Source organism: Prinia subflava, chromosome Z, assembly GCF_021018805.1.
Source record: "Prinia subflava isolate CZ2003 ecotype Zambia chromosome Z, Cam_Psub_1.2, whole genome shotgun sequence".
NCBI lineage: Eukaryota > Metazoa > Chordata > Aves > Passeriformes > Cisticolidae > Prinia > Prinia subflava.
Genome location: NC_086283.1, coordinates 85,896,055 through 85,916,913, shown reverse-complemented (window position 1 = coordinate 85,916,913; position 20,859 = coordinate 85,896,055). Strand labels below are relative to the sequence as shown.

At 40.9% G+C, this 20,859-nt stretch overlaps 1 protein-coding gene across 2 annotated transcripts in view; it reads right to left on the bottom strand.

The window, feature by feature from the left end:
* The window catches only part of EGFLAM (EGF like, fibronectin type III and laminin G domains), a 75,399-nt gene that overhangs the window by 38,093 nt on the left and 16,447 nt on the right, over positions 1–20,859 (bottom strand). Inside the window, exons 2-7 of one of the 2 annotated variants that reach the window (XM_063422482.1) lie at positions 20,348–20,457; positions 18,327–18,410; positions 17,181–17,207; positions 12,831–12,948; positions 12,465–12,600; positions 5,885–6,051 (exon numbers count right to left, since the gene is read on the bottom strand). In XM_063422482.1, coding sequence (XP_063278552.1) covers positions 5,885–6,051; positions 12,465–12,600; positions 12,831–12,948; positions 17,181–17,207; positions 18,327–18,410; positions 20,348–20,457 — 642 coding nt within the window. Of the gene's footprint in view, positions 1–5,884; positions 6,052–12,464; positions 12,601–12,830; positions 12,949–17,180; positions 17,208–18,326; positions 18,411–20,347; positions 20,461–20,859 lie in introns of both variants that reach the window. The other variant, XM_063422483.1, reaches the window with a different exon arrangement.

Sequence of the window (20,859 nt, the reverse complement as noted above, 5' to 3'; positions counted from 1 at the left end):
GATGTGTCAGGGGAAACAATCTGATTTGTACCCAAACAAGCTGTGATACACAAACTCCATTTTCAAACTTAAAAGTCAGAAGCTACAAAATAAACATCTATTACGGTCAAAATGCTGTCATATTTTTTTCTCTTTTCAATCAAACTTTCTATTGGCCTAATGGGATGTAATTTCAATAAGGATGGCAGGAGTGAAGCAATGCAGAAAATGAGGTATCTATATATTCACAGACAGGAAAATGTAAGGGCTCGTTTTCATATTCAGATAAACACGCTTGCATGTTTGGATATGATTTTACTGCCATGCCAGTTTCACAGAAATCTAACTCTCCTGATCTGCATGGTTATCACTAAAATACATTAACAACCACCAGCACGCAATGAGACGTGGTAGCTTAGGAGAGATTGGCAATTCCCCAAACAGCAGGTGTGCCTATTTCATCCAGCAAATCAAAATGCTCCATGCTCTTCCACAGAAGACAAAACGCACCCACTATTTTAAACCAGGCAATGGTTCCTTTCACATTATTGAACTGGTACAACCTTTAGAGCCTGGAGAGAACCAAGAAGGTATGGCTTACTGTGTCTGGTAGAAAGACTGCTTTGAGGCCCTTCCTCAAAGAGATTCACTAGTAAGTTTGGCGTCACCAGAATAAGTGTGACTTCAGAAGGTGTCCTAATACCCACAGGTCTCACACTCTCCAATTTTTCCCCTTGCTGACTCTAGCTATCTGCATTTCAGCCAGCACATGTTACATTGCTGTACCTGCTGATCTGTGAGCAGTTTTGGTAACATGCAATGCACTTGGGAGCAATGCAGCTGCTGGATGCACTCATTCCTGAGCATGTCTGAACTTACACAGGTGAGTACACAGAGGACTGATGAGGTACCAGACCACTGGCTTCCCAGCTGCCTTGTTCTTCCCTACATTTGGCCCTTCCTCACTGGACATAACACCACAGCCACATGTGACATGAAGCAATATAACTACAAAACAGGATGCACAGAAATTCACAGGACTTTCTGCAGAGAAACCCACACATTAGCCCATTGTTAAGTGCACTGTGTTTCTTTTGTGGAGAGCTCATCTCATAATGGGTCGTAAATCAGGGACAATTAAGCAAATTGGTACTCTGCAAATACCAAAACAATGACTGCAGAGATTATAAGTAGGCTATATTTAATTAAATCAGTGTTCCAGTGTACAAGGAGATGATGTCTGATTAAGACATTCTACTAGGTCCTATAATCCTGTTTTACAAATAATTGAAGAACTTGCAGGGGTCATGAACTGTAGACAGTCTCTTTCCAAATAATTAGGGATTAAGTTATATTAAAGAAATCTTTCTCAAAATAATTATAAAGCCACAAAAGGTTTGTTTTGCTAGTTAGGTCACCATCATCATACCGATGAAGAGACATGAGAGAGTGTAGGACGTAGAACAGGGGGCACTGTAACACAGACAGATTGAATGGAAGTGTTACAAGACCAACTCGCTTCATCCAGAACCCAACAGGTCTTAACCCAAAATACATCAGGAGCATTTTAAAATGTGTTTTATGTTTTTCAGTGACTCACAGTGCGATGCTGCATGCCACTTTGCCTGGCTTTTGCTTTTTGTCACTGTCCCTACGACTACTTTTGTAAAGTCTCTGGGGATATGTGGGGAAGAGTTCTGTGGAAAACCTTCTCCATTTGCTATCTCCAGGACACATCACCGCCATTTAAATCAAGGTTTGGGCCCCAGAGACTGCCCTTTTTTTGTGCCTGAGGCTCATCTGACACATTCAAGCTCCATGCAGAATATATAAGCACCTGTGGCAATGCCCTGCTCTGTGTGATCCTGACAGTGACAGCCAGGACCAGAGGAAGGGATGTGCCCTGCTTAAGCAGTCACTTCTGTCACATTTGCTGTGGAGACAAGCAGGAGGGTATTTTTAACAGAAGACACTTCCTCTGATGGTCTGGCAAAGCCCAAGGCTGGTGACCTTGCAGGCACAGTGCAAACTCCATCTGCTTCCCGAGGAGATGAAAGGTATTTAAGCAATGCAGGTGATGACATTTTTTTGTTTGTTATTCTTTGGGACAATTTATTTTGTTGTTTCTAAACTGAGTATGTGCAATCTCTTATTTTCAAGTGAATTGTCCATGACATTTTGAAAGATTCTATAAAACAAAATTTCAACAACTATGTAGGTGAAATACCCACAGTGTGCAACTATAATTAAGAAAGGTAACAAAAAATTGATTTATTGCATCATTTCTCTCTAGAAAAAATGTAATAAAATCAAATCACAAATAAATGAGAACCCTTGGGAAAACTTGCCCTCTCTTTCCTCCCTGAAAATGGAGCAATTAAAGAAGCATGCATTTTTACTAGGTAAGGGGGTAAATGCTTGTAATCAAGGCCACATGTTCTATTTTCAAGGACCTTGGGAGGTCTGTCACATTAGGTGATACTGCCAGCATACCTTTAGTGGAGCAAACAAAGACGACGTTTTCCTATACTGACCTGAAACAATGCAGTCAAGAGTACTGCAAATCCACCCCCATTTTAAAAACAAAATGAGTGAATTACCTGTGAGAATGAGACAAACCACAACAGGAAACAACCCCAAGTAGCATGGACTCATCTCTGCCTAAGCCTGCCTACAAGAGCTGCAAGAGAATCTGTGCAAGACATCATAGACCCTGAAGGACCTCTGCTTTTGAGGTAATGTTGGGAATTTGTTCATCAATTAAAATAAACATCAGAAAAGCACTACTTATATCAAGACATGCATAAAAAAATCCAACATATACAAGCGTAAACTTACAAATTTTTGAAATCCAAACACAGTAAGGACCTTAGTGCCAGCTCACTGTGTGAGCTACATGTAATGCACAGGAGTCAGACGTTGTATGAACTTCTACCAGCTCTCTAAGATATTTCAGGAATTTCTGAAGAATACACAGGCAGGCAGAAAATAGCATCAAAAATCTGTGGCGTGTAGCATGTTTCACTGCTTAGGTGGGAGGAAGAAGCACAGTAACAATTAAGGCAGTAATTCTTATGATGTGCCCTCCCAAGAATAAAGGTGCTTCAGTTTCAGAGACTCCAATTGTCTGACACCTTTTCAAAAACACGAGGTGACTAAGAGGTATCTGCTGGCACTTTGAGACAGTCAAGCAACTGCTGCCACCTGAGATGCATCACTGTACCTGAGAGAGCCCCTGGGACTATCAGGTGTCTGTGAATGGCACGTGCCCTCTTGCAGTGACTGTTAAAAACCACAAAACTTTAAGAACCTCAAATCTGATGAACACTTACACCTGAGCAACTTAAGTGAGTGATTAACTGGACCAAAAATCTGGTTTTTCTAACTGCTAGAAGCAGGAGGGTACCTTCAGATACATAATGAGAGTTAGGAGTGAGTTTTAATTGTATGCCTTTGAACACAGTGTGTAGTTTGGGTTGGTTGGTTTTTTTTTTTTTTTTCTGTTTCTTTTTTTTTTTTTCTGAAACTTGCCTGCAGTTTAAATCATTCTTCAAAGGTTTTTGATGTTTTGGGGAAAAATAAATGTTCAGGCTATGCACAGCTTTAATGAAGAACAATTTTCTCCCAACATAAGTTTAGCTTTTCTACTAATGCACAGTGTGTACTTGTGTGTCTGGTTAACATCAAGTCAGTCTCCTACACAGACATCACAAGTAAAGACAAGTGAGAGCTGCTATCAGCTAAACTATCATCTCAGCTACACTCCTCCCTTCAGAAAGCCAAATAATTTATTTCTAAAGGCATACATTCCTGACGCTTTCAAGCAACACTCCTCACCCTGCACAAATCTAGTTGTTGTGACAACAGGTATCCACAAGAAAATGCAGCTTTTCTTGCCTAGTGGCTATATGTGTAGTTTTTAAGCCTATTTTCAAAGAGTACACTGGTAAAAGAACAATATTTGCATTTGCCAAAGGGTCCAGAGTGCCAAAGTAGCCCCAAGTACAAGTGGTCTGGAGCAGATCTGGAGCACATCACAGACCTGTGACAGCACATCATGGCCCTGGCCTGCAGGAGCGCTGCCTGGTCGTGAGGATCTCTGCCAAGCACTGCCAGGACCTTGGAGCAGAGAAACCAGCCTCTCAGCCACTGCAGCACCCAAGAGCCTATCCTGGGCCAGCACACACTTTTTAAGCCCATTCAAAGAGCAGTGCAAAATGCATAATATACTGAATTTTCAGATCTGATGCTGGCATAGAGAACCATGCTCACGTATCTTATGAACCTCTCTAGAAATCAGTGTTTATACACACCAGATGTGAATTTGATTCCAAGTTCTAATGACAGACACCCATGTTTTAGAGACTTCTTGGCAGGCCTCTGCAGAACAAGCAGTTTCCAAGGCAAAGTGCCTTCCCTGGAGTACTGCAGTAATAAGCACAGCACGAATTCCACCCTTATTAGTAGAGCTAAACACTTTATCTTTTCTGACCAAAGGATGCAGCTGCTAACATCCAAAGATAAACAAGATATCGAGGAGCACACGTGTGCTTGAGGCAGCAGAGCTGTCCCTGGAGGATCCACGGGCCAAGGAACTCCAGAGTACACGAGGTTTTCACAAACATTCACTTCAGAAGCTAAACTTAAGAGCTCAACAGCCATAGCACACTACATGCAAACTGTTCAAGTGATTGAAATCATGACAGAGGGACAAAAAGAATGGAAACTTCCATACAAGAGTCAGTGAAAAAAGGGATTCCACAACAGAGAGGCAGTTTAGAAACAAGTCTTTATAAGGTTCAATTGGTGGATCACTAAGCATGTTATGTTTTTGCAGCAAGCAAAATCCTGCAGAGCTCACAGTCCTACCTAAATATTTGCTGGTCATTTTCACTAATTAATTAGAGATGGTTTCCAATTGAGAAAATGAGAAAAGAAAATAAAAGGGGGGCACTTAAGCTTAAGAATACTGTTACACATTTTTGTAGAAAAAGTTTGGAATGTTAATAATCTAGCTCAGATAGCCCCCATACCTTGCTGGCTTTGGCTCTGTTTCCTCCACTGTTTCTCTTTGGGACATTGGGTTTTTTGCTGTTAGAGGATGTGATTTGTGTGATTCCAAATATGCTCTGTGTTGGTTTGGTTGGCATTCTCACATACAAGCTATGAATTTGGGTGTGATAAGGAGCAACAGCCCCTTAAAGTCAACCCACAGAGACACCAGTACTAGCAGAGGATTGCATCCTGAGAAAGCCCAGCAGTAACTGGACCAACACATATTGCAGTGTGCATGGTCTACGTTGCTAAACAAATGTAAATATAATAATTAACAAGTTGGTATGTCGTCGTGCTCACCTAATATTTTTGCTATGCAGCTTCTGATCAAAAAGGGGTGCTTACTTCCTTATATAATTACCTTCATGACTGTGCTTAAGAGTTAAGAGTCTTACTCCTCAGAAAACTGTACAAATTAGATTTGGTCTTTCTGGGTTGCTTAAATTATAGATGTAATATATAAGCTTCAGCTTCAAAGAACAGAAAAAAATGAACAATAGACTCATCTCTCTCATTTCTCCCCATAGTATTCACTTATCAGTTCTGCATGAAGCCAGCAAAAAATTCAGAAAGTAGTGATCCAAAAATACCTGCCAATGACTCCCAGAGCAAAGAAATGGCATGAGAGTGATGCGGCCTGGGTCTTTTCAAATCTTTGCTCATGGCTTGACTTTCACAGGGTGCTTGCTGCAAGCCCTTCAGACAGGGCTGAGAGGTGTCAGAATGGGGGTGACTACTTGGAGAGCAACTCCTTCCACCAGCAGGCCTCCACAGCTAGCCCAGACCCACCTTATTTACAGAGACACTTCATTTCAGTTTAGCTTTAATAACAAGAAGTGGTTGTACTCACTGAATGTGCGAATGACATCGCTCGGTGCACTGGCAGGGCTGGATCCGAAGGAGTTTGCTGCTCGCACGGCGAACTGATACTTCGTGTTTGGGAGAAGTCCTTTGAGAACCATGGACTCCATCTGGATCTGCTCTCTTATTACCGTCCAGTTGCTGTCAAGGTCTGGCCTTGAGGAACAAACAAAGACCAGATCTTAAATAATTAAAGCTGACTGTGTAAATTAGCTGCATTTATACTTTTCTAGGGAATGCACTAATAAATGAGACAGAAGTCTACTAAATCATCACTGAAACCCCTCACTCTTAAAGGATCAGACTGTGCAACCCACCACTACCAAGTTGTTAAGCCTGTGATGTCAAAACTGTACAACCATACAAACCTAATTACTCAGATTTTTCTTATAAAGCCCAGGAAGTTATTTAGAAGAATGACTGAAAAATTCCGTTAAGTTTATCTGGTTTGTGGATTTTGGATTCATAGTTTTCAGGTGGGGGGTCTATTACCTACAGTTCCTGACTCCCTATGTGGCTGTATAAAGCAATAGTTTGCAATAGAGGGAAAGAGCTTGATTTATTTCTAAGAGCTTGTGTTCTAACGCCAGTAAGTCTCTTCAAACATACAAGCATTAGCAAGATAAGAATCCAACATCTGATCTCCCAGGTAATCAGGTTAATCCACTCACATAGGAACATACGGACCCAACGTCTTCAGAAAAACAAACAGACAAAAAAAAAAAAAAAAAACCAAACAAAAAAAGTCCAAACAAAACCACCAAAAACTACACAGAGACGACCCTCAAAACCCACAGAATAATAATGCAGAGAACATGGCCTATGTACCTGGATTTTGTAACAACATTCCTATTAGCTGCCTTTGGAGGATGCCTGGCTAATTGATTGATACTGGAAGCCATCTGCCAGTAAGTGCTTCTCTAAGTGCCATATTCCAAATGAAACCAGTATAACCATTCACGTGGCAGTTTGTTATCAAGTGTTTTAAGTTCATGCACACAGGCACATTGTAAAGGGGTGGGTGACTTCAAGTACTCTGAAAGAGTATTCTGATGTTTTCACACCATTTCCACACTCTCTAAAAGTGGTCTCTTCTTATCAAAGAGAGAACAGAGTAGGAAGCTAAACAAATACAAACAACACAGTAATGTAAACATTCACTCTAGGCCACCCAAAATATTAAAGTTTATGAAAGTAAAATAAGGACAGAAATGTCTTTCAGAGAAAATTATTCCAGTGTTCTTGCAATATTTATTACAGGAAATAACCTCCAAGTGCACCCTGAATCTACCAGTGTTTACATAGGACTAGCTGCAAATGTCTCCAACAGTCTTCGAATTAAAAATTATAGCACAAGGCAGGCATTTTTTATTTGTTTATTTTCAGCTGGAAGGAAATGCCAAAGTTAATGTATGTTTTCTTTTCGTGGTCAATACAAGATTTATTGATCACTGAGGTTCCATGGCTTTGTGCCAGCATGGCAAATGCAGTGGCAAGGCAGCAGTTCCCAGCTGCCTGTCTCAAGTGCACAGTGGCACACAGGAGACAAGTATTTCATTGTCTTGCTAAAAATAAAAACAAAATCAGACAAACATACAAGATGTAATGATAGCTAAACGGACCATCTTAAGTCACCCTTCACCACCATTTCCTGGTAGACAGGAGAGCATTTATTTTGGCTACTCTTCCATTGTTTCCTCCTCTGGGCTTTTGATGCCTGGGCCAAAATGAAAATATATAGTGTTTTCCAAATGAAAGCTGTTAACACTGCTTCCTTCCAAAGACTCTCTTAGTAGTGTTTTCAATTTTCCTGTACACATCCTTTTTTTGGTTCTAATTCCCATCCAAGGAATTCCTGCTAGCTCAAGAGCTGTCTTTTTGCAACAGACCTTGCTCATGTGTCCACCCAAGTGGAACAACATGCCTTTGATGAAGGGACCCAAAGGAGGCACTGCTCCCTAAAAAGATTTAGGAGATAACACAAACAGCAGGCTGGGCTTCAAATACGTAGACTGTCTCTCCCAACATTTCCTTCTGCAGAAGTTTATAATAAAGGAAATGCCTGCAAACATGTAAGGCTCTGCAGCTGAAGGAGAGGGAAAGAGGACGATTTATCACTTGACCTTTGCTACTTCTCCAGAATGCTCCCTGTGTGAACAAAACAGTATGAGATGAAAACATGGCAAACAGATGGGGAAAGGAACACAAATTCAGCTGGTAACTACATCCAGGGAAAGCCAGCTCCCCTGTTCCCTGAGATGAGAACATTTTGCTGAAAACTGTCTCCATGGTCCTTTTGTTTATGTCATATTGTGTTTGCCAACTTTTACACTGGAAGGGCTCATTTTGATACCTCTTTTCCCATCTTCCTGCAGCATTCCATTCCCCAACACAGATCTCTCTGCCTCTGGACAACAGCTTGCAGGGCAGCTCCAAACACTCTGTCTGTGAATGGGGAAATCAGACAACTTCCATGGGCACTGCCTGCTCTTGAAGCTGCAGCTGTGCATCTCCAACACAGAAATGCTATGCAGAAAGAATCTAATGCAAGTCATAGTGATTTTAAGATAATAAATATATGGCTAAAGGCAATAGGACTGGATGGGTACAAAACAAGGGCAGAATTCCATGCCAAATGTACCCAAGAAGTTTGGATTATTGCTTTATGTTGTAACCAGGAGACTGCTTCAGTTCAAGAAGGGAATTCTTTCTGATGCAGAGAACACCAATTTTATAGTCACTTGAATTTCCTTTTAAAATCACCTGGAAATTATTTAAGTGTGAGGCACACATTGGCAATGCAATTTTTCTAAGGTTTCTGATTGTTCTTCCATGCCATATTTGTAGTCATCTCAAGGGGAAAATTATATCTCTTATGGTTTTTAAAACAGATTCCAGCAAATAATAAGTATGATGACAAGTACAATCCATCATCCATTTGCCAAGGAAAAATATCTTGTAGAATATACTGCACTATAACATTATTTTTAGTAACTATTATTATTTCACAGCATTGTGACACTGTCTACAAAATAAATCAAACAATATGCCAGGTCAACTGTGAGGAAAGGAAAAGTGGACAATTTTGGTAACTAATTCTCTTGTTATTCTTCTGCCGCTATCTAATGTTAAGCACTTCCTCCCTAGTATCTTTCACTCTTTTTTTCTTCATCAGTTACCTTTTCGAGGAGTTAATCTCAAAAGCAGTGAGGTAAGTATCAAGTCAGATATGCCTGTTTCCTGCAATAATCAGGGAAACAGTAATAAAAGTATTTTTCCTAGACATTGGGAGGTGTATCCCCGGTCAGATCTGTTTTTTCAGATTCTTTGCAAACAAAAGCAAACGACTGTCTGGTTCAGTGCAGTGCCAGAGACAGACAGTTCAGTAGGGAATGGATTCAGGGATAGATTTTTCTGGGAGGGAGCAGGAAGGCTTCAAACTAACCAAATCTGTGCACAACACTATGCTGAATCTGCACCACCCTAACATTCCAATACTAATAAATCTCCCAATTTTATCAGCAGAACTTGCCTAGTTCATTGCAGCAGAAGTTTCATGTCACTACCAAGATACTGAAAAATTTCCTTTGCATGCCAAGATTAATATTAAAATATTTTAATTTCATCTACATAACAATGAGATGATTGTTTTGGGGCATGTGCTGCTGAAACACTTGTGGTTTTGTAGCTGCTATGTGGCTATAAAAATTTGGATAAGTTAGTCACAAAGTTTAGAAGATTATGTAGGCATTCAACAGATTAAAAAATTGAGTATTTGGAGTACTTGAGTGAAAATATCCAAGGCATTTTTAAGAATTAATTTTGTATAGCCTCTTTAGGAAAATCACACAATCTCATATGCTTAAGTCCAGGGTCTTGCTTTAGAGGCTTTCATAAAAATGTAATTTTTCATTAAATACTTCTCACCATTAACCAACAGAATATTTACACTGAGCCTACAAAGTTGCACAGGCACTATACATGTTGGGTCTAACACATTCTATTGCACATTCCCTATGAACTATCCAGAGAAGAGTGAGCCTTACAGTTTCCTTTCAGCATTTAGAAAAGTGGGATTGTGGTCTCCTTAGCATCCTCTTTTAGTCAGAGTAGAGCCTGAATTAGCTCAGCTCCTCTTGTATCTGAAGCCGCCTGCAGCTCTCCATTGCCTGTAGTAAACCAGCAAGTCCCAAGGGAAACCCCTTAGGCAAGTGCTTAAATAAAGCACCAAATTTAGACCCTGAGTAGAGACAGGCTGCAGGCTTGCTCTGGTTCTGATTATATTCTGGTATCTCAAAACAATTAACATACTGAATTTTTACATATGTACTGAATTTCCCCAGTATCACAGCTGAGCAACTGAGAGCAGAGTTTTGTCCCAACATGTTTTTCCTAGGGTTACAGTCATTAAGTTAATTCTAAGGAAATGGAAATTTACTTAAACAATGTCATAGTTTTTAGAAATTTGTGCTGTACCTAAGCAAAATTACAGACTTGCATTATAAAGTTAATAATTCTGCAAAATCATGGGATAATGGTGTATTTCTTTGACACAAGAGGACTCAGTTCTAATTTGCTTGAACTGATTTGTTTTAGTTTTACACTGGTTTAATTTACTGGCTTTAACTCATGATAATACATTTTATAGTAATTAAAACTATATGCAGCAAAAGACAATGAAGCTTAGAGTTAAATGTTTACCTCTAACTGCCATTAGGGCTTATGGCTCATTGAACTTACTCCAAATATACAACCAAGCTTCCAAGTCGAAGAGACATAATCCCAAAATTAACAAAGGCACTTTCAACTTAGTTTTAAACCTCAAAGTAAACAGTGTAATCAAAACATTTTGCTGTTAGCAAATTCTTTCCCAAAGTCTAAAGCCAACAAAACACCAAATTTCAACCACTGGCATCTTTTGACCTAAACAGCAGCTTTCCACTCCCTGGCTGAACAAAAACACTCAAGGGTGAACTTTTGGTGTGTCAGATGGAGATGACTGTGCCCACTTCTCCCATTAGCAGGCTCCTGGTGCTATGAAGAAGTGTACATAAGCATCCAGGTTCCACTTTCCAGTAAAAGCACAGAGCTGATAGAAGTGCAGTCAATCAGAACTCAACAAAATCCCTTCCCCATCAACTGAGCAAATGAGAGAGAAAAGACGGAGAGAGAGAGCAAAAAGCTGAGACAAAAATTGTGTTCAAAAGTGGATATTAAAGAAATTTCATTGATGGTCTACAGCACACATTTCACAAAGGAGATAAGTATCTTCAGCCCTCATGTCCTGCCTCGCAGTGAACTGAACATTGGATAGCTTCCAACTAAATATGGGGAATTTCAGCCAAAATACAAAGTGCATCAGTTGACAAGTAGGTTTTCAGTCTGGGTTTTTTTTTGTTGTTTTTTTTTTGGTATATCAGTATCTTCTAGATCGTACCCATACTTTGAAAACCAAGTTCTTCCTGTTTGTTCAAATAACAATTTTTTTTAAAAAATGTCTATGTTTTCCTGAAGAACAATTTTTTTTGACCTTTTACAGATCAGAGTAGTTAAGGAATAAATTCTCTCTTCCAGGAACCTCAACTAAAACTTGTCATCAAGTATTCACTCAAAGGATTAAAAGGGTGAATTCTACATTCGTGCTAAGGATAAACACTCTAAGGGTAAACACTGAGGCAAATAAAAATAAATAGGTTTATATGCAGATATTAGCTCACACAAGCATATAAACAGTCAAGTACAAATACTTGTTTATGCTTGCAGATACAATCACCTCCTCCTGACCCTTTTTATGCAGCTTATAAAAGCAATTTGGCTGGCAACTTCTGACAGTTCAGTTCTACTGCTGCAAATTTTAAGAGTTCAACATAAAAGAACCAAAAAAGCACCCCACGAACACCCCACTTTCCCCCCCAAATCTAAACAGAGAGATGAACATTTCACGTAAACTTGATTAGCATTAGCATAACAAAGCAAGTCTAAATCCTGCAAGCTCAAGACCCAAATTACTTTGTTTCCAAGAGGTGTCTGTGTCTGGCACTGGGTGATGTGACTTAGTGTTTAAGAGGCTACAGTGGTAGTGTTGAGTTGATGACTGGGCTGCATGATCTTGAAGGTCCCTTCCAATATTGATATTCCTATGATCTATAACTTTTGCCAGGTAAAACTGTCCAACATACTGAATTTTCAGTCCTCAGAGTATTTTCCATAGCAGCCCACGGAAACCATTCTGCCAAACACTCTTTTCTCAGCATGGTTTGACAGCATTTGATGACAGGAGAATTTAAAACTTTAAACTTCACCCAGGCCGCTATTAGAGGGAACAGATCAAATCCGACCAGAAAGTACAACTTACTGGTGATTTTATAACAAATTGGATCCTTTCTGGTTTTGTCTTTAAATTTCGATGGTACTTCAACACACACTGAGAGGAAAACTAAGCATAACATACACAGTAAGTAACTAAATCATATCTGTAAGCATTTGAGTAGTGTAATTTAGGTTAAAAACCCCAAAACACTATAGTGCACAAACACTGAAATTCAGACTCCACTAGCAAGCAAACTTGCCTGATAAACTCCACTGTGTAGTATTGGATGGGAGAACTTCCTTCACTCACTCCGGGCTTCCAGGACACTGCCACTTCTGAATCAGAAACCACCACGATCTGGGGCTGGTAGGGTGGCGCAGGAGGCATGCACTTATCTAAGAAGTGCAAAGGAACAGCATTAGAGAAGCAGCTAGGTTGTTACACACAATAGCCCAACATCCGCACACTCGGGAATCAAAGGCACAGGCTTCTCCCCTCACCCTATTGCCCCTCTAAAATTTGTGGAAAAGTGCCAATGAAATACTGTGCATGTGGCAGAGGTTATGTGTGAGTGCTACAGACATCTGCCCTGCTGGTTTTGCAGCAGAGCCCTGGAGGCAGTTACCTTGGGACAAAGTTGTCACCTCCCTGGGCATGCTGGGTCGTCCCTTCCCCGCCCAGCTGTACGCGCCAACGCTAACGCGGTGAGGAGCGCCCGGCTTCAAGTCGCCAATAACAACATCCTGCCAAGTCAAGAGCAGACAAGCACGTTGTGACAGCAATTCTGAGTAACTGGGGATGCTGCAGTGAGCTAGGACTGAGGGATCTTGCATGGTGTTTTCCCTCTGCTCTCCTAGGAAGACTGTCCCCAGCCCAGCTCAGCTCAGAAACTACAAACACAAATAGAATCATGTTTCTTCTCAAGCTGCAGCCTCGCCCCAGGGGAATCCACAAGGTTGACCCAGACCCATTTCTCAGCATAACTCATAAGGTTGCAGATCATTTGCATTTGATATCCAGCTTTTTCACTGGTGAAGTCAAAGTCACATACTATTCCCTCCCTTGAGCCAACTGCTAGCATTTGGTATCAGTCTGATGTGTTTTCCCCTTTTTTACTTCTTGTTTGTTTTTATTTCTCTTTTAAATTCACAGGCCATAAAACCTCCTGAGAGTGAAGCAATTTGATGCAGTGTGAACTGATGATCTTTAATTTCTCACAGAGCAGAGCACTATCCTACCATCTCTCACAGTTTTATGAGCTTAACTGACAGCCTTGACCTGAAGCGAGCATTTCCCTTATTTGTCCTTCTGCCATAAACACAGAAAGATTAACCTACAGACAACTACTGTAAAGGAGGCAATGCTCAGCTCCATGTGAAGAGCTTGGGCTGACAAATACTCTTCAGGGGAGCCTGTTCAAATCTTCCAGAAAATATCACCAAAACATTGCGTTTCCTCACTGGCTGGTTCACATAGCATGATCAGCCTCAGACATTTAGATCTGATCTTTAATGGAGAATGTGTACATGAGTAAAGAAATTGAGTATTGTTTACCTACAGCCTATCTGGATGTCAGTGTTAATCCTAGATTTATGAATTTTGACAGCATATACAAGGAAACAGAAATATCAGGTTCTATACCACAGAATGCTCTGGTGTGAAAAATAAGCACTTGTAAAAAACCTGTTTTACAGCTATTGTTCTTCTGGCTTTCATTTTCTGATATTAAACATATTAGTCACAGTGCATTTGCAAATGCGAAGTTCTCCTTTTTCTTCATGTTGGAACAGACTTTAAATCTATGCTTCCAGTTGCATTGAAATAGTAAACAATTCTAACATTTTATAAACTGCTAAATTTCCTTTTGATGGTCTTTTGGAAAAATACATTTACTGTCTACTCTTTGGGAAACTTATATTATTACTACAACATTGTCCAGCAACACCCTGACATCTGTCATTTCTCTGGACATGGTTTTGGAGCTCCAACACTGATTTCCTATTAACATGGAGCACTTGACCACTATCTTGTTTTTCCATCATTCACCCTTGATCTGCTCGAATGATCTGGACAAGTCTGAGATGAATCTGAGATGATAACAATGCTGGAATAGTAACTGCCCAGAGAGAGGCAGCAAGAACACTCACTCCGAAAGATTAATGTGGGTCTTTCAGTCTCACAGGTGAAGGGACTGAGGTCTCTTACAATGTGATCTGAGAAGCCAGTTCTGAAAACCTTGTACCTCCTCCTGGTGACAGAACTGATGCCCCTGCTCCTGACTTTCTATCCTCCACGCCATACATACTGTGTCTGCCCTTAAACTATGTGCATTTTTCCTGCCAGTGTTCCTTTTTATTACACCCACTCTTATGAGGAAAAATCCTTCATTATCTGTCTTATCATTTTCACACTATTCAGGAACTTGGCCCTTGGAGAGAGTTGGATATTCATGTATGTGCCTCATATTATTATCTCCAGACTCAAGTAGACAATAAACTTATTTATTGTCGTTTAGAACAATTCCCTCTTTAGAACACGGGGAATCTCATTGAGTGCCTGGCCAATCAAGATCAAATCTTCAAGGATCAGGACATCAGTGAATAAAAAAAAAACTCAGGACACCACCAGGCTACCCTGACCTCTGGCAATGTCAGGGAATACCCACCTCACACCAGGAACACTTTCAAATCAGATCCTGGAAAAGAAACATATTTCCTTGTGCCCCACTGTCCAGCAGCCTGGGAGTACATACTTCATTTCTTTTCTTGCTTGTGTTTAGAAGACAGGTCTTAAACCCAAGTTTTGTCCCTCTTGGAAGAGACAGAGTGGCCTCACAGATAATAAATTTAGGTAGTATGCAGAGGAGTTATCCCCATCATTTTTGTAGCCCCACCCCCTCCCCCCCCCCGATTAGCTTTGTATTTCAAAGTCTGATGCCCCAAACTCAACATACAATTGCTGATGATGCTTCAATAGCCACCAACCTCACTTTCTTGTCTTGTACAACTCTATTGCTAAAATCCTGAAAAATGACATTTGGTATTCTCATTAAAATCTCACATTGCTGAATGGGGTGAGGCAATGTGATGCCTTTTTTGTGGTAGGGGAGCCAATTTCACTTAGACAATCCCATCTATCCCTCCCTGTCCTGCCACATAGCTTGCCTTCCCTACAAGTGTGTTGAAACTGTTTGTGAGGCAAACTAAGCTGCTTCAGAAACCAGTATTACAAATTGTTTTCCAGAAGAATGTCTGTTTTCTGTTTTGTTTTAATCCAAAAAAACCATCAAACCCTGGATTAGAGCACAGCTGCAGGAACTGAGCTGGTTTTAATGACTCTCTCTCCCCTGACGACAATTCCTTCCCTGAACTACTGGTCTCAGCTGGTCACATCCCATTTTGTGCTGGTATGTTTAGTGATTTGACAGGGAGCAGTGCTGCTCTCAGGGCTCTGTGCCCCACCTAAAACCTCCTGCCTTTAAAATCTACTAATTTTTATTGATTTTTCTTGTTTTTTAGCTAGGTGTGCTAGAGTTCCTGAATATTAAGCCCGGTTAGATCAACTAAAGTAAATGGTACTGCATCTGCACTTCTCCTGGCTGCTGTCACTTACATATTCTCTACTTTACAGCAGTATAATACACAGCAATACATTATCCACTTTGCTAACACACAGACACAGGAACATATGCATGCACAGAAACAGGCAGTGCAAATCAGCTCCTGCTACAGCAGTCCCACGTGGCCCAGAGAAGCATCCAAGAAAGCAGCAGGGTCATACCCAGCACCAGCAGAGGTGGCTCAGTGATGGAAACAGTAACCATGCAGACTTAACCACAAAACTATTGCAGATTTCTGTTGAGTTCTGTATGAATACAACAGAAAGCATTTCATCGAGAACACCACTTCCTGGAGGATTAATGACAGCTGGAAGCTGATTAATCCCAGCCATTCATACTTCTCCACAAGTACCCCTCAGAAGTGTTATTTTTATCAAGCAGAAAAAATGCCCAGTGAGGAACCTCAGCTCTGCAATGCCATAATCCAGACTCAGCTCAGCTAGGACTGAACCAGATAGTCCTGGTTCAAGTGCATCCTGAGGACTCAGCCTTCTGTAGTCCAACCAAACTTCCCTTACTTCAGACCACAAAAGCTCTGTGAGCTCCACCAACTGTGTGAGATTTCTCTATTCCTAAAATAGCTCACAGAAAACAAAAGTTTGCATAAGACTGTTGGTGCTAGGGATGTCAGTTAATCACTGAAATTGCCGTCCTTCTCCCATCCAAACCTGAGCACCTCTTGCTTGTTTCCAGCTCACAATACACCCAACCTGTTTACTGCTCACAGGAAGCAGACTGGAGTGAGTGCAGAACTGGAAATAATCAATCTGATTAATTCACCAGCTGCAAAGCCATTAAGAAAGTCGGTATTTCTTTCAAACTTGTTTTATACTAGTAGCTAGTCTCCCACTCCTTCCTCCTGGGCTTTGCAAGCTGGCCTCTTCCTGTGCTCCTCCTCTTTCTTGGCTCTCTCTGGACTGCCTAAGGTTTTCTCCTCTTCATCTCCTCTCCAACTGCCAGACTTTGCTCTTCCCTTCTACTGTCTGTCTGACTACTTGACTGTCCCCACGATCTCTAAATCTTCACTGTCTGGATATACATAATTTTTTGCACAAATTTACTCCATCAAATCGAGATATCTATAAATACCTCAGATGACTGAGAAAGAGATTTATCCATTGCTAAAAAGGGAACTACTTTGCCTACACGTGTCCACCTTGTCCACCTGTTGATTTTGAGCTTTTTGAGGCTACTATCTGCTACATTTTGACCACAAAAGATCATGTATATGTGCTATACAGAATCAACATTTGAGATCAACTTTTATGTGTGAGTCTCTGGAGAGACTAAGTCAGAAGCATTCAATTTTATTTTAAATCACATCTGTGACCAAGTTTCATGTGAAGCAATACTTACAAAAATTGCTTGTCCTTCAGGTTGACCCTGGGAAAAAGCAAATAAGACTTGTTAAGAACATAATAAAAAGTGATGGCAAAACCACATAAATAATGGTTCAGGGAATTCAAACAAGACCAATGCTGCAGCATATAGCAGTCTGTATGGCTGTTTATCATCTGCATGAGTACTGGGATACAGACACTCTTCCCCCAGTATTAAGAAGCTCTACAGTTAGGATTAAGATTTAAAAAAAAAAACAACTGTGCTGTTTTATCTTTCTTGGCACTACTAGCAAGAATAGTTTTTAAGAAACAAAAAAAGCGAGAGAGAAATACAGAGATAAAGATAAGAAGGGAGAAAATAATGCATGAATAAAGAAATGATATATCATGGCAGCAATATTGTTTTATTCACTGTGATCCCAGAATCCTGCAGAAGTCAGAACTGACAACCAGAGTGATGGAAATCTGCAGAAAATCTGAGCATCCTCCTCATTCATGCTTCTAGTGAGGAAGTGGGGCAGAAAAAATGAAGGAGGAAAGAGGAGGGACGAATGAAAAAAATCCCCAAAGCAAAAATGCAATGGAGATACAAAAGAAAAAACATAACTTTTTAAAAAATGGAGACCAATGAGAAAAAGTAGTCCTTTCAAGAACAAAATAAACACCAGCAGCTGGGGGAGTCTTCTAGACTACGAACTTGCAGAACTGCAACTCAAGTGGCTGTATTTCAGGAGGCGCAGTCTCACACAGAAGCAAAACCACCCTGAATATTAAACCTCACAGCTCTGTCAGACACTGCAATACTCTTACAGCGAAGTGCTGCTCTCTCCAACCGTGCACAGACTTGTGCAATTTCACCCCTTCCATGTGTGAAAATGCATGTATTTAAGAGTTCTATTTCTGTAGATGTCAAAGGTCAGTACTAGGAAGCTGAGAGCAAATCCCAATAGTTCTACATGATAAAATGGTCAGACAAGAAGGAGAAAAAGTGCATGATGCAAAACACCATAACATTGTGATTTCCTTTTGCTCAATAACTAGAGCAGATTTGGAGCTTGGATCCTCACAATATTTCACAGAACTACAACAAGGAGACAGTTGCAAGTTTCCACTTGCATGTTCTGCTCCAGTGCTCTGATTGTTGATGAAAAGAAATACTCACCATACTAATCATATCCAGACTCAGGGGAACATCGTGTGAGAGCTGTTTAACTGCTTTGTCACCTTCAACTTCTGAGTAAAAGACCTTGGGAAGAAGATAAAGCAAACCAGTTAAAGCAATAACTCAGTGTTCAGAACAACTTAAGAATGAGTGCACCAGTGCATCATTCTCACACTTAAGACAGAATTTTAACCCATGATCCCCTACCTTTTCAAATGCAGGAAAAGCTGAAGTTTTTTAATATTCCTTACACATTTGCTAGAAGAGGGCAGTGTGACCAAAGGACACCATCACACAGTGTATACATTTACCTGATGTGAAACACAGTGGTAGTGTTTGTGGCACAGGCCTGAGCTGGCAATTTTAGTTGTGCATCCTTTGTCTGTTGTTAACATGGACAGCTGAAGAGTTGTGGGATAAGTCTGCACAACATGGACACCTCACTTCATGTAAAGAAGATGTTGGCATTATGTGATTATGACATTATAAAAATTGCTCTATCATAAAATGTTTCTCTGTTGCCATGTACTGGAGACTGATGAGACAGACAATCTGCTTTCCTGTGCACAGAGACCCAGAGATGCTAGAAAGTCACCATACTACAGTGGAGACGTTTTGGGTACAGCACTATTGATGCTGCTCGTCATTGCTTTTATTATCATGCCACACACCAGCTCAAGGCTTAAAAAAAGAAGTGGAGCTCAGATGCTTGATCTCCATGCATGAAGAGTGAAAACTGTTTATGACTTAAGCCACTTATTCCCTGCACATCTGTTTTTGCAGAGAAGGGTGGACCCAGCTACACACAGAACCCCCTTGAGGCAGGTCCTGGACACAGCAAGTGCCTCTTGTAGTTTTAGCCTGCTACAGTCTAGCCCATAGCACTTTCATAACTTTCATAAAATGAACTCTGCAACTGGGCTGCACTGGTGTAATTTACAAGACTGCGGTATAAAGGAGCATGTGTACCAGAAATACCTAGTGCAGGGATTTTTCTCATTCTTTTAGTGTACATTAATCATAAGTTATTAATTAACTCAGGAGTATTCTGCTTCCCACTTTTTTATATAGAACTGAAATTGGGGTATTGTATTCCTGCAGATTTCAAATCTGTCCATAGAAAATGCTAATGAGAAAAACTGTTATTCATTTTGTTGTTGTTGTTGTTGAAGGGGAAAGCAACACATTCTAGTCAACATCTCACATCTTTGGTGCTAATTTCCCACTGACTAACTTTCATTTTGGGACAGAATTTCCTTGCCATGGAATACCTGTTAAAGCAATACCTAACAACAATGAATGAATGAATGGCATGTTAGTCCTCATTGTTTTTCGTCTTGTACACTAAAATACAATAACCAGCTTAGCCTTGCCCTGTAGGCAGAAGATAACATGGCAGACACTTGATGGTGGTCAGAGACTTCCCTATAAAATCGCTGAGTACAACAGAAAAATCACTCAGCTTCTTCAGCAGAAACTGACTTCTGATGTAGGGGGGAATAAAACCAAAGCCCTCTTGATATTTATTGCTGTAGGTGGGTTCCCAGCGATTCTATGCAGTACGGTACCTATCCAGGAAGAGACTCCATGAAACACTCCTTCCCTTGTACCTGCTGCCAGTCTGGGAAGTTTTAGAAGCTTAGTTTGAAAACATATTCCTGCTAAAGTAATCCTCAGGATAAAGTACAAGTCAAAGGATCTGCATGACCCTCATTTGCTCAGTGTAAAATGTACCTGCTCTGCTCTACTTCACTGTTTTATCAGCTGCAGAGAGCACTGAGAGCCTTGCAGAAAACCACAACAGAAGAGCAATCTATATCCACTGCAGGCCCTTGGCATCCAACCCAAATTCCCATCATAGCTTGTTTCTAAAACATGAACTGCTTGTTTTTTAAGGTTACAGCTCAATCCACTCACACTCAGTTCCCTGGCCTCTTTGTGGGCAGTGGCACTGTGTGTTAGGAGGAGGGGCTGTCCCCTGGTGCCCGTGTGTGCAGCCTGAGGCAGGCAGCAGCACTTACCGTGTACCCCGTGATGGTGCTCGCGTGCTGCTTCGGCATCTTCCATTGCACGCGGAACGCTGTGCAGTTCAGGGAGTCCAGCAGAATATCCACAGGAGGCCCCAGCCTATCTGCTAAAAACAAAATGGGACTGTATAAGGAGCCAGAGGACAAAACCCCTCTCCTGTAGCAGCCTGGCAGGTATGTCTTTGAAGAATAGGCCTGTGCTGCCCTCATTCCAGTCAAACACAGACCACTACTCAGATTTGTCTTGGGTGCCCCTTTTCCCTCTCCATTTCTGACTTCCAAGGTAGCAGTGGAATACCAGGAGAGGGGCAGCAAAGGAGGACATCTCCTCTTCTCACTGGGCAAGCAGTTGCTTAGCTTAGGAACACCCAGTGCTTCAAGCAATTCCATCGAGCAACTCGTAGGCTTTTAAATGTATTCCTGAAATGCTGGGTACTGCCCAGGACCCAAAGACAGGGACATTCACACATTCATACTGCTTGTACAGTCTGCGGCACAAATTCAGA